Source organism: Motacilla alba, chromosome 3 (assembly GCF_015832195.1).
Source record: "Motacilla alba alba isolate MOTALB_02 chromosome 3, Motacilla_alba_V1.0_pri, whole genome shotgun sequence".
Lineage (NCBI taxonomy): Eukaryota > Metazoa > Chordata > Aves > Passeriformes > Motacillidae > Motacilla > Motacilla alba.
In genome coordinates this window covers 56,617,704-56,632,471 of record NC_052018.1, presented here as the reverse complement: position 1 = coordinate 56,632,471, position 14,768 = coordinate 56,617,704, and the positions used below count along the sequence as shown (strand labels likewise).

General features: G+C 37.6%; 1 protein-coding gene across 4 annotated transcripts in view; it reads left to right on the top strand.

Moving 5' to 3' along the window:
- The first annotated feature begins 355 nt into the window (after positions 1–355).
- HBS1L (HBS1 like translational GTPase) overlaps positions 356–14,768 on the top strand; it is a 58,660-nt gene continuing 44,247 nt past the window's right edge. The window contains exons 1-4 of one of the 4 annotated variants that reach the window (XM_038130689.1): positions 357–541; positions 3,153–3,218; positions 5,005–5,082; positions 7,307–7,501. In XM_038130689.1, coding sequence (XP_037986617.1) covers positions 499–541; positions 3,153–3,218; positions 5,005–5,082; positions 7,307–7,501 — 382 coding nt within the window. In that variant the 5' untranslated portion in view covers positions 357–498. Of the gene's footprint in view, positions 542–3,152; positions 3,219–5,004; positions 5,143–7,306; positions 7,502–14,768 lie in introns of those variants that run through there. The other 3 variants (XM_038130688.1, XM_038130690.1, XM_038130691.1) reach the window with 3 other exon arrangements.

Genomic DNA, 14,768 nt, shown 5'->3' with positions numbered 1-14,768 from the left:
ACAGAATCAAACACTGATGGAAAATGGGCCATGTCCTATCCAGGTTTTCCTCATAACTCACAGTACTAAACAGACAGCTACTACAGACAGACTCCATGCTGCTAGACCCTGCGGAATAACAGCAACGTTTATTCAGCTTGGAAGAGGCCTCCAAGATCACGGACACCAAACTCCAGCGGATCTCCACCACGAGAGCCACACCTCAGCCCCGAGTGCCCCCTCCAAGCTTCCGCCCCCCGGGCCGCCTCAGCCGGGCCCGGCCCGAGGGCGGGGCGCGAGCGCCTCCGGGAGCCGCCCCCCGGCCCCGCGCGACCCGCCGGCCCGAGCCAGGCGGGACGGGCCGTGCGCATGCCCAGCAGCGCACCAGGGCGGAAGCGGCGCCCTGCGCGCCTGCGCGAGGGGGGATTCCGCCGGGCGCCGCCGTACTTCAACATGGCGACCTAGGCCGGCCGCGCCAGCGTCACCGCGGGCGGGCGGGCGAACGAGGCCGCCGTCGTCATGTCCCGGCACAGGAACGTCCGAGGATATAACTACGACGAAGGTAGTGGTTATGGCGAGCAGGCGCTGGTGGCAGAGCTGCGGAGCCCGCCGCAGCTGCCGATTCCTCCGGGCTCCCCCGGCCCGCGCCCCTGCCACCGGCCGGGCCTCCCGTCCCGGCGGCCGCGGGCAGGAGGGTGTGGCGGGGCTCGCGCGGCGGTAGGGGAGGGCCCGGGGGGCTGTCAGGGCCGGTGGGAGGGGAAAAGCCGCCCCCTCACCTCCCCTCGGCGTGGGTTGGACGGGGCTCCGGGCGAGGCCTCTCCCCGCCCCGTTCCCGGCCCGTTTCCCGCCCGAGTGGGGAGGGTCGGGCACACGTGGCCGCTCTGCCATCCAGGACCTCCTGCTGCTGCCGGGGGCTCCTGGGAGCTTCCGCACGGGGAGAAAGCGGCCTTGATACGTGGTCCAAGCCACTGCTGCGTTGCCTTGAGCTGCCCGAATTGACTCCGCTTTTTAGTAGCGGCACTGGCTTGAAAAAAGGCCCAATATGGTTGAGTCCATCCATCTTTCGTCTTGAAAAACTTAAAAATTTGTATTCACGGCCAAACTTTAGCAAAGTGTTAATAGATAGGAGTTAACAGCTGTTACTTGAGAAAGAAATGTAATTCTTAAAGATGGTGCATTTAGGGAATAATCTCTTTTTCAGGCGCCTGTCTCATTTTACTTACGCTTCTTGTCTGGAATGACGGAGTTCTTCCATAAGAACTTGTACCTGCAGTACTGCAGCTTTCTTTGTGCTGTGGCCCCATTAACTTACACAAACTGTAAATCAGGGTATTTCCTTTTTCCCTGAAAGTCCTTATTTTTGTTGGCTTGGGTTGTGGAGAAATGGACACACTTCAGTTCATACCAATATTTTAAAGAGCCCTTTGGTAGGAGAGCAGCAATTTTGTTGCTTCACTTAGTCAAATTATTTAAAAAATGCAAGAAATGCTTCAGCCTGCCCCTGCTCTTCTGTTGAGTGAAGAGACTACACGGTTTTTATGTATTATAGTAGTACAAATTGGGTTTTGCACTTTGATATTGGAATTTCTTGGAAGTTGTAAATTCATGTGAGCTGTGCTGCCTGTGTGTTCCCTCCTTGCAGTTCCTGCTAGTGTAAATTTACCTAATAGAGGCAAAATCCTGAACTGGATTGGGAATTTTGCTGCTTGATTTTTCATCCTCTAGAGACCATTATTCATCATAGATTGGTTAAAATGTTGATTTCAGCTGAGTCACTGGCTTTTGAGAAGTTGAGTGTGCAATCCATAGAGTTAATTCCAGTGTTGATACACTCATCAGACTCTCTTGTAATGAATTTACTGAGATACTCAGTAATTTGCTGTAGCTATTAAGTTGCTTTTTGCTATTGGAAAGATGACTGTGAGGTTAGGTGTCAGGTCTTTACCCTGGTAATGTTTCTTCTGTAGTCACACAGAATCATTTATGGCCCAAATGAAATAGGCTTTGTGTCTTCTTCTCTGTTACATGCAATATGGTTTTTTTATGCTGCATGTGGTTCTGTAATGCCCAAATATGAGTCACATTTCTAAGGTAAATATTTACAGTATTTTTTGGTTTCCTTTCATAGGAAGACTTCTGAGGCCCTGGATCTTCTGGTCTTTATTTGACCATGTTCCATTTTTTCCCCTCTCCTTTCTGAGATATTGTGATCATAACCAAATGTGATATTCCATCTGCAAATATCTTGACAATACAGCTGGAATGCTTCAGTAACTTCTACTCTGTTCTCTGTAATTTATGTAATTTTAAAATACTAATTTTTGTAGTCAGTGCATGCTGTGGTCTGTCTTTTACAATAATAAAGAATAGATGTTACTTGTGAAACTGCCAAGTGCAGTAGTGTTTTAATAATACTTTGTTACTTTTAAAAATGTATTTCATTATTACTTAGTGAAAATTACACTATTTTTATGATTGGCATAATTAAAAAATAAGGATTTGTTTTTGGAGAGAAAGGTGCATAACTTACTCTTTGTATTTCTTGGTACCTTTTTTTTTCCTGAGGAAACAATATTTTTATCTTTAATCAACTGTTTAAGATACTTGCTTTTTACCTAAAACAATTTTGCATATTCAAAGGGAATTGTGAATTGTTTTTCTTTGCCTTGCTTAATTTCATTTCATTTGAAAGGTGGATGGATGTGAGCATAAAATAATGAAGAAAGGTGAGAAATGCATAGGAGTGAGGTAGAAATGCTGATCCTGACTTGTTGGAGTAGAAGTTGTAATTGAACTGCCTCTCTGGGGTGAAGACTGAGAGGTCAAGCAAAAGTGCCATGGATAAAGATTTGTGGAATGTAAAAAGTTAGATTTAGTATGTGAGGGCCAAGGGGATGCTGAAGGAGGGGGTGTGAAGTATGGTAGCTCTTTGAAATTTTCAGCCTAATGAATAGACTATTAAATATTAAAATGTATTATTGTAAGAAAATTCTGAAATTCTGTTATTGGAACTTGGAAGGTTATTTCTCACCTAGGTAAATAAACAGAATCAAACTGTACTTCTGGAATACAGGAAATACATTATTTCATAAAATGTTGTGCCAAACATATGCTTTGAATTATAATATTATTTAGAAATTGTGCAGATTAATCTTGCTGTTTTTGCTTCATAGACTTTGAAGATGATGATGTGTATGGCCAATCAGTAGAAGATGATTATTGCATTTCTCCTTCAACAGGTTAGTTCAAATAATTATCAATTATTGTTCATTGATACCTGTTCTGATACTTATTTCTAAATTAAAACAAATTTTAAAAGCTAGTGGCACTTTTCAAAAGTGCCTAGTGGCCATAATCCTGTTACAGTCAGTTATGTAGTGTTAGGTATTGGCCATTTGAAAGTCCCATTAGACAGCTGGCCACATCTTGAGTCCTACATGTATATTATCCTAGATGGTTGGAACGTACTTGTTAATGTAAAAATCTGCTCTGTGGGAATGTGTTGATAATCTTGAAACATTTGGTGTCTTTTCCTGTGGTTAGTAGGATCTACCTGGGCTTAACAGTTGTTATTGTGCACCTGGTAGTTGATATCTTCTACTCACCTTTGAGTACATGTGGGACAGGGAGTCTCGTTGTGGGTTGCAGTGCTGGTCCTCTCATGCAAGATCCGGTGGAGCTACTCAGCCTTCCAGCATTTGCAGTGTTGCAAAGTAGGTTTAAAAACAGCAGTGGCTGTGTGCTCAGGTAAGGCATAATTGGAGTGGCTCAGCCCAGCTGAATCAGCCTGGCTGTAGAACCATTAAGTTGTGTTCTCCAGTCGAGTCTCTGGCAAGATTATCAATTTAGGGTTTCCCCAGATTTGGTGGCAGTGTTTCTAGAGCTGAGTAGGCCCTGGAAATAGTACAGCTGGTGTTGACATGAAGCTGTTCTACTGCAGGTAACTGGTTTGGATCTAATCCACTGTGACGTAGTGTGTGACCTCTGGCCACAGGAACTTGAGATAATTAGGTCCTTAAAACTCTGGTCCTCTCCCATGCTGTTGATTTCAGCGATGAAAATGTGCAAGGTGTACCTTTTGCTCAAGTATAGACTGATAAATGGCAAAATTAATTCCTGACTGTGCATAGTAATTTTCCTAAGAACTCTTTGTGTGGAAGCTCAATTATACAATCTACATCAGATTATTTTATAACAGTCTTAATAGTTGCTTCAGTTATGGTGATTGAATATGAAGTGGTGTGTATGCATTTGGGAAACAGTTGCTAGGAGTTGCCACTTCTGGATATACACCTGCTTTCAGTATGGATTTCAGAGCTGGGGAGAATATTACATGGCGTAAGGCAATTTGTTTACATTATGCTTTGCACATTTCTGAGGAAGTATAATGACTGGGGCTCTTGTTCAGCAAGGAGTTTTAGCTGTATATGCCTTAATGTTGCTAAATCAGAGTGAAACTATGCACTTGTTTAAAAGTTTTGTGTGAATATGTGTTTTTACTCATGGGCTGTATTTCTAATGAAATTCCAAGAAAGAAAGTATGTGTTCAACTCCATTAAATTCTTATCAGTAATTTAACAGTCACATACTTTAAAAGCCATGCTAATTTCATGCTAACTTTTTGAAACTCAAACTGAAAGTGGTTTAAAATTCAAATTCAAAAATGGTGTAAGGTTCTGAAGACATTAGGCCCTAGATTTGTATAGAAAATACTGTTTCTCAAACCTGGAATATAATCTTTTTTTGTAATGCTGAACTTTGCAGAATTACTGCATTCCATTCATACAAGGATATTGCCCAGCCTGTAGTTTCAATGTGGTGGCAACTTACTTACATTCTAACATGAGCTGGTGTATGCTGTGTGCAGTGCTCAGTTAGTGGTTATTACACAGTAGTGTCTCACCACCCCCTTGAAAGCACTGCAACAGTTCAGCATCCTAACTTATTTTACCTTTAGTTATGTTTTGCTTTTAAAGGAGGAAAAAGTGTGACTTTTTTTAATACTTTGTTTTATACCTAATGCAGCAGCTCAGTTTATTTACTCCAGACGAGACAAACCAGCCACGTTTGCTGAGCCATTAGAGGAAGAATATGGCTATGAAGGTACTGATGCTGCTGCTGATTGTTTTACACCCACTCATCAGTTGACTGAAGTTGATAGAGGTAATTATAGGAAACAGCTATCAGAATAATCTCTTGCATGAATTAAAGATTTACTAGAATAGTCTTAAATTAATGTTTCTTACTTGACTGACATTGCTCACAATTTTGCAATCTTGTTATAAAACAGTACCCTTCAGGGAGCTACCTTCAGTGGTCATTCTTCAAGTTCATAACTGCCTTTTGTGTACTACTTGTAACTTGGTTGCATACATTGAAATGTGTTCTGTTCTTAGTTTCTTACTAGAAATAATGAGATTTTATGTGGAGACATTAGAACAGCTGTACTGACAGCTCAAATCTTGACTCTTGAATATTAAAAACTGAGTATTAGTATTAGAATGATTTCTTTTTGCCGTGCATTCAAAATTTTAGCAATTAGCATTATTTAAGAGGTTTTCAAAGTCTTTCATTTCCTTGAAAGAATAGCCAGTATTCTGTACAATCTTTTCTTACAACCTTTTGAGTTCGTAAGACTTTTGTTTCCATTCAGTCTTGCAGCCATCAATTCCGTGTTACAAGCTGAGTTCTGAACTGAGTGGTTGGGGAAAAATACTTGCTTTTGTTTTTTAAACTTGCTGCCTAATTGCCTAATTACTTGCTTTGTGAAAAAGATTCATAAGTCTCTTTCCTAAGTATTAATAGTTAATATAGTTTTTAATGTTTTGGAAATAATCAGGGTTACTTTTTAAATGTTGAAAAGATCAGACTAAAGTGTCTTGAAATTTGGTACTTGAGAAAGTTGCAGAAAATTCAGAACAGTGAATTAGAAAGAATTTTGATTCCATGTCAAGTAAATTGGTAGAAGTTAAGCTAATGCTTAGAGATATGGTTAAATATGATACATTGGGGAATAATAGACATGTTTTTACAGCAGGAAATAAAGCTGTGGAGGGCCATTTGAAAGGATGAGCCAGTATAATGGTACATGTGATCTAGACAATGCCGTCCTCTGGCTTTGCAGAATGCTTTTGACAGACTCAATCAATTAGGACCTGGTATTGGAGCAGGAAGGAAAGTAACATTTTGGTCTAAAAAAAGAGGGAAAAGAAACCTCAAAAAATCCACTTGAACTGTGAAAACAGCAGAGGCTTTACAAGACCTATTATATTTGATACAGTATGTAGTGTTGGCCATTAATACAAAATTATTGATGTAGCCAGGGTGGCTGCAAAGAGTTTCACAAGGTTGTTCTTGTTGGGTATTAGATGGTAAAATGGCAACCAGCACATTGTGCAGGGCTCTGCCCACTCTTGTTTTGCAGGGCAAAACAAGATGTCTGGGGAAGATTCACTTGCTATTTGAATTACAGGTAAAGGGTGATAATATAAGTAACCTCATGGAGGTAGGAATTCTGTAGCATTGAATTCCCAAACTTCTTTAAATGTCTTCCAGGAAGTGTTCAAATAAAAATATGTAGCTATCTTCCTGTTCTTCAGTTCCTGTTTTCTAAAATCTGAACTGGCAGAAACCAGGATTTCAGGAAGATTTTCTTCTGCTCTTTAGTGTTTGTATGGCTTCCAGTGAGTGGCAACTTGGTGAATTTTCAGTCTCTAGTTGTGCAGCAAGTATCTTAGTAAAGGCTTATAGTAGTTGCAGAAATATACTTCAAAGAAAATTGATTTTATCAGCCAAAAAATATACTACGGTTTCAGAAAAGGTAAAATTACAGGTAGTTTGAAACCTGGCGTGTTGGTCCAAGTTTGATTTAATTCAGTTGTTAAGGCCTGAGGACCCTGAAAATGCTAGTTTACTTTGGGTGTTAATTGTAGCATCTGTAAATACGTAAAATGTGCTGCTCAGTGGGATTCTATGTTGACTTACTCTATTGCTTTGGATAATTTTAAGGTGATTATTTGTATTTCTTCTCTGCAGTGACGATAGTTATTTTACAACATTAACATATTTCAGTACGGAGACTTCCTAGATTAATAAATAGTCAGTAATATGTTCTTTATTACAATATCTGAAGTAGGTCAAATATCATGCAGGGTGTGGGAACAAAGTCTTTCAGGGCAGTAAATGAGATTGAAATTAATTTCTAAAGGTTTTAACCCTTACTGTAATATTTTTCTCTTCTGTTTGATAATTGGAGGTGTGGTGCTAGTGGTTAAGCCATTGAAGACATATTTTTGGGCAGCTTATAACAGTAATGTGTTTCTTTCAGCCCGTCTTAATTCATGCCTTGATCAAATGAGAGAAGTTTTGGCAGAGTCCATACCAGAACAAACAATGGTGCAAGCAGTACTGGATACTAAATTTGATGTACAAAAGGCTTTGGATCTTGTGCTTTCACAAGGCAGTAAGCAAAGTGTGAAGACCAAGAATAAGGATGCTGTGATTTTAGCAAAGACGACAAAAGGTATAATTATATTTAATTGCTTACATTCAAGGTGATTCATTTCTATCTACAGTTTAATTTGGGCTTTACAAACTGTGAAGACACTTATCATTGCAATAGTCATTTCTTGGAAAATGAAAGAAGACTGACTTACTATATGTGTGTTCTAAAACATTTCAAGGAAAGAGCTTTTCTTAAGCAAGAAGTCAAAATAACACCTCAGTGTCAGTTTAAATTCAAGCTGCGACCATCTGCAGTTCATGATAGATTTCTCATTTATAATATATGACTTAACTGAATTAATGCATGTCTTTAAATTTGGAAAGCATCTTTAAATTTGTAGTGCTTCTGTTGTTTATTTGGTTAACTGACATCTCCCATCCCTAGCATCTCCCTTTTTGGGTAGTGTCTATACAGTAACTTCTTAATTCTGCTTTATACTTAAATATTTGTAGTCTTTACTGGCATTCTCTGCTGATTCTTAAAGTTCTTTATGTATTTCAGTAGATACGTGTGATTAACATGTAGAACATTCCTTACCTTTGGATGACACTTAGTAATTAAATGCCTTTTCATGTTTCTTGATTTTTTTTTGTTGCTGCTGTCAACTTTAAAAATGGAATATTTCATTGTGACTGGACTTCCATCTGAAAATTATTGGCTATTGTAAGGTAAGGAGACTTACATTGTTGTCCAGAAATGTGTGATGATACAGACAGTTTCTCTTGTGCATTAGACAGTTTAGCTGACAACACCAGCAAACCTGGGTTTGGAAACTCGACAGCCAAAAGCGATTCAGCTCTTTATTCTTTACCTACAAATTTTGAAAAATCCAGTATACCTTCATGTGAAAGGAAAGGATTGAAATCCTCTTCACTTGTTCTGTCATCTGCATTCAGTGATGATTTGTCTAAAGGATCATTTTGTGCACCTGTGAATAAACAACCAGAGAAGCAGCTACCAGAAAGTACTAATGCAGTAAGTTTGGTTCCTGACAGTCAAGATGTTTACTCTAGCATAGGAAGTAACCCATTGAAGTGCAAGGAAACACAGGACTTGAAATCCTTGCTGATGCAAAATGTGGTTTGTGATTCTCTGAATCCTGAGCACAGCATTCCTCTTTTTTCCTCAAAAACTTCTGATTGTAATAGTAATGCAAATTTTTATAGTTCTCCATGTTTAGCAAGTGCTTTAGGAAACTTGGGTCTTGATAATGAAGTCAGTCATACTATAAATAAAAGGAATGAACTTCTTGAAAATTTTTCTTCACTTGCACAAAGTAGAAAGCAAGAAGGCCTCTCTTCAGACACGGCTGCTTTGCCAGTGTTAAGATCTGGAAGTACATCATTGGCTGACTTGCTTCAGGAGCACCAGGAAAGCAGTGCTAGCCACTGTTATTCTTTGGCTGATCTTTACACCCAGTCAACAGCAAGTCTCACAGATAGGAAGTTGGGAACCTCATCATTATCACAACTAGTAAGTCAACCCCAAACTTCAGGTGGGATGCCAGAGCTAACAGGATCTTTGTCTTCTCTAGCCCTTTCTGAAGTTTGTCCAGTAAAGGAGGTTGCGAATTTATCACTCTCAGATTTAATAGCAGAGACTATTGAAATAGATGAAACTCAGCAAAGGACGGACTTGCCCATGCACAATGTAATTGACTTGAGGCCCTCCCAAGGAACCAACATTGATTTAAGTGTCCTTGTAAAAAATGCAGGTGTATCTACAGAGAAGGGTGTGGTAGGACAGTCAAATATCTTAAGTCCTGAAACGAAACTTGTAAAAGAAAAACAAGGAAAATGTTCTGGTTTTGCCAAAACAAACAGAAAACCCAAAAAAGGGCAAAGTGGTCTTAAGAGGCACGATTTGTCCCTTTCATGGATAAAGGCACTGCGTGCAAGACCTTCAGCTTTTGCTTTAACCTTGTGCCTCCGTTATCCCCCAAAAGGGTACAAGCGGCGTACAGTTGGGATACATAAAACTTTCCTATACAGTAGACAAGTACAAGATGTAAAACCCAAGGAAACTGGTCCTACAATAGCCATAACACCATTTGACTTCACAACAGCATCTCCTGATGATATTGTAAAAGCTAACCAAAGAAAAGCTTTTACAAGACAGTAATGAGAAAAAAAAGGCAATCAGATATTGAATTGTATTTAAAGAATCAATATAGGACCTATTTATGATCCAGAGTTGATTTTTTTTTTATTATTTTTTAAATTGACATATTACAATTCTTGCTGATAGGTAGAAATTTGTATGTGAACTTTTAAAGTGCTGCACTGAATATCCTAATTTTTGCATAATTTTCACTGACAGTTTAACATTTTTAACTATTGGAAAGTCTTGAACTCTACTATACAGATACTGCATGTACAAAATTCTGTGAACACCATTAGACTTCTTGAAATATCACTTCAGGTGTTGAAGATACAGTTCATTGGGAAGAACAGTGAATTATTATTTTGTAAAGTAATTTACTTTTGCTATATTGTGTATAGTTGGGGAAGCAGGAACCTCAGTTTATATTGCAACTGTTTTATTAAATGTTCTTAAAGTTAGATTTTCTGATAATGGTATGTTATTAAACTGCCAGTAATGGATGTTTCCAGTCAATGTCATTATTCTATCTTTAAACTGATCACACTATTACAACAGAAATGCCTTTAGTTTTTAAAAGCCTCAAAAACCTCAGGTTTTGACAGTTCTGGTTGTGGTAGTACATGTGTAGTTTTTGATAGGACCAAATTTGTAGGGGAGCAAGCAATGATATTGTTGTTATGCCCCGTGACTCCAGTTAGCTATCAAAATGCGATATCCAGCATTTTAAACCAGCAATTTTATAGGTATGTACATGCTGCATGTGTTTCATAAGAAGTTTCCCTAGGATTCTATTGTTTATTCTCAAGCCTTTCAGAGAAGTGCTGAAGTTTCAGTACTTTCAGCTGTAGCATGAGAGTCTTTGCTTAATGGAAAAAAAAATAAGGCAAAGTCTAAGTGCTGTTTGTGTCTGCCTCTTGTCTTTTTTGATGAAAACTTCCTTCAGAAATGGAAATGCATTCTCTTCTGCTGTTTGTGCACATTGCTGTTACTTTAAGTCTTTCAATGAAAGATCCAAATCAGAACATTCTGAACTTACTATGGTGCCCTGTTATTCAAATTAGTAGCTGCATGTATATTTTAACTTTCCTTTTAGTACACATTATGACATCTAATACTTCCACTGTCATTGCCAGTATTTTAGATTCAGAACAGCAATAAGCTCAATAGAGATACTGCTGCAACTAGAAAAATGTGTGTTCATAAACTTAGGCTAAACTTGGCAGCTAGGATGAAACAGTAGATATGACTTTCATCTAGTTTTAATCCAATTTTTTTGAGCATGTTAGGTCAAAAAAAAAAAAAAGACAAAACCTTTAGATTTATTCCTGACTTGAGATTCCACTACGATATTGTTTCTAAATAAAATAAAACAAAACATGTTCCAGTTCTCTCAGGTACAAATGTAATGGCCTGTATATTTTGCTTGTTTGTCTAGTTGATGCATCTGTCACTTAGGACTAAGAGCATTGTGATCTTTGACCTTGTGAATGAAATTAATGTTTCTTACCCTAATTAATAAAAGTTTTATATAATGACAATGCTCCAGTGTTTATATTCCAATTGATGTGTTAATCTATCCCAACCTATTTGGAGTTCCTTTAAAGGATTAAATAATACAATCCAGTGTATATACTATGATCTGATAAGTTCATTAGCAGGAGCATAATTGATTTCCTGAGAATACTTTCTATAGAAGTCTGGTGGATACTGATTGTACTACCGATTGTTTTATTGATTAGTCATAATAGCAAATTCTACTGTGTCAAAAATATGAAGTGCTTTTCAGTGATCTCTTTCTCTGCAGTTAATCTGAGCTTTAACTTCCTCCTGCTTAAAAATCCAAGTCTGTTTTTCCTACTGACCAAAAGGTCCTGTTAGCAGAGTTTGTAATTAAAGCTCACTTTTCCCAAAATTGTGTGTATTTTTCTAGTAGAGAAATTCTAATTTTTCAACATAAAATATGAGTGCAAAGTTTGGCATTTTCATGCCTGTTATTTTTGTAGGTGGTTTTGCTTTCCCGCGTTTCAAATACTCCTGAAGACTTCATTAATGTCAGTAGAGATTTCTAATATGTGTGGGTCCTTTAAAATGGAATAGCTTTGCTTTCTCATCTACATATTTTCTTATTTTCTATGTCTAACTTCTCTTTGGTTCTGGTCTGTTTTCTCATTCCCCTCGCTACACTTATTTGAATAAAACTCCTTAGCGTTTGTTATAATTTTAGAGCATGAACTGGACATACAACTAAATATAGGTTCTGTGGATAACATTGGAACAAGTAGTAGGGGGCAAAAGAGCATGAGCATTGTATGTTTATCATGGATCTTACTGTGGGATTGTTACCTTAGTAAACAACTTTGGATCTTGTTAGGCAGCTAGATTTTCATATATAATTACTTTTTCATTGACATTTGATTCTGGTATTAGTGGTCATGAAGGAGCAGTATATGCTGTTCAGTGTGTAAACGGTAGGGGAGGGATTTTTCCTCAGTTTGCAATCCTGAATCCTGAAGTGAGCCTTGAATTAATATAGACCTACAGAATAAACATTGGAGAAGGTACCTAAGTGGTGGATTAACCTGAATTCTAATTAATTTTCAGCAGAGATTTCTTTTCATGCCTAGACATTTTTATAGTTTTGTTTTTCTAAACAAAAAGTATTGTGTCATTATATTTGCTTTTAAAATTAAACAGGTATTTTAATATTTTCCTTAATTATTCCTTTAATTATTTACTGAGAATGAGGTATGTGGTATCAAGGACAGGTTTAATTGTGTTAGAATACGGTATGTGGCATTTTTGTGTGACAACTGTGTTTGGCCTTTGCACTGAAGGATTTGTGCCTAATGAATGTTAGAATGCTAGTGAACTAAATCTTCCTGTTTTATGCTTGACACGACAAGCTTATTTTCTTAATTTATGTATATAATTCCCCCCCTCATTTTGCAGCTACTGTCTATCTTTGGCTAATATGGGTTAATTGTGTTACTTGTTTTGGAATTCACATATTAACATTGCAAAATACTTGTCTGTGTTTGCATATAAACAGAAAAAGATAATATTAAACTGCACAGACATACTACTACTGTGTACTCCTAAGGCATTTAGTACATCAAATCTATTTTGTGCATAATTTTTAAATGGCTGCTGACTATTTTTAATACAAAATTGACTTCTGGATGTTGCTTCATGTATGTAAATAAAATGCATATTATTAAAGGACTGAGTTAATTACAACTTCTTGTTAACTTTCCTGATAGAAATAGAGTTGAATGTTCTGTAATGTATATATCTGTTGTGGAAACAGACTCCAGTTCTTGTCCAGGTTTGCATGGGCATTCTTTTCACAGAAGATTCCTTTGGAGAAAGTAAGACAAAATCTATTTGGACAGTTCTCAAGATCTTGAGTTTCACATGCAGCAAACTGCTTGAATTTCTAGAACTGTTGCACAATAGTATTTCAAAATGTTATTTCTAAGAGACTAATTGGTGCAGGGACATAGTCTTTGTAGTCTTGTGTTTTGCCCTATTTCCTTACTGTGCCATTCAAAACCATTTTTCTCTATTCAACAATTTCTGAAAATCTGCACTTATGCAAATTAATACTGCAAAAATGAATATCTGGACAAAAGATTTGTATGATGATTGGATATGGCTTGTCTTTTTATGAAGCATACATACTTTATTACAGTGCTGTTATACAAGGGCAGTAGTTCATACACAAGCTAGGGTTATACAGACACTCAGTCACATATTTTTCAAATCTAAAGTACTCAACTTCTCAAATTTTTAAAATATTTTTGTATTAGGTTTAATTATGGATCAATATTTCAAGCAAATATTTCATCCAATTGTAATTCATGTAGTAAAGGTAAACTTCCTAAAGTGCTGAAAGGGTATGCTTCTTCATTTTTTGGGTTGTTGTTTTTTTGTTTTGTTTTGGGTTTTTTGGGGGGGGTGGGGGTTGGTTTTTTTTTTGTTTTGAAATAGAATTACATTTTTATGGTTATCTTACTTTTTTGTTTAATTTTATTGAAATGTAGACAGCTGATACACTTCGATTTTATGTTTAATTTATTGCATCCAGACTTCTAATTAGATGATAGGAAATGACATTAGTCCAAGTTACCTATCTGCACTGAAGAGCAGTGTGAGGAAACAAAAAGCCAATGGTGATTGATTGATTGATTGATTTAACCACACTCTTGTCTTTCCAAATTGCTATTTAAATGCAGTTTAATGGGAATGGGTCTCTATTTTAGTACTGCTGTATTATGCAGCAGTTGCTCCTTTGTGTGGTCTATTCAAGTAGACCATATTATCAAAAAGTAAAAGCTAATTGCAGTTCGTGATTTTAGGTAATTCTTGAGATGAACCATCTGTATGAAGCTGCTCATCAGCTTCTAGTGTCATCATGGAAGTGTTCTTTATCTGGTCTGTGGATTCGTTACATTGCATGCTTAAAAATGGCCCATTAGAAACAATCGTCAGTGACTTCTGAGGTATGTCAGTAGTTCATTGCTCAAATAATTGATTAGTATGCTTAGTGTTGGTAGGATTCCTTTAGAAAATAACCCATTGCCTTATAAGTTTCTGGTACTAATAAGACCAGAAGATGAGCCTGTAAAATGGTTGTAGTCTGTAGAGATTAAAATAATACTTGAAAGAGAATCTTTGAACCATTTCTTAAGAATTAGACTTATGAAGCCATAGTGAAAATTATTTTATTCTTTTTATAATGAGATTATGCAGATTTTATAGAAAAGTTGCTCGTGAAATATTTACTCATCATCAGTGAGGTCCCAGCTGACTTGAAGCTGGTGAGCATTGTCCCCGTTTTCAAGATGGGCATTAAGGAAGACCCTAGAAACCACAGGCCCATCAGTATCACTTCAGTGTCTGATAAAGTTATGGAAAAGATTCTTCTGGGAGGTATTGAAAAACACCTTAAAGGCAACACAGTCAGTGGTCACAGCCAGTATGGCTTCATGAAAGTCCTGTCTGATTTTTTTTTATTGCAACGTAACCCGCCTAGTTGGCCAAGGGAATCCAGCTGATGTAATCTTTTTGGATTTCAATAAGGCTTTAGATAACTGTCTCTCACAGGATCCTTCTGAACAAAATGTCCAGCATGCAGCTGGGTAAACAGATCGTGAGATGGGTGAGCACCTGGCTCATGGAT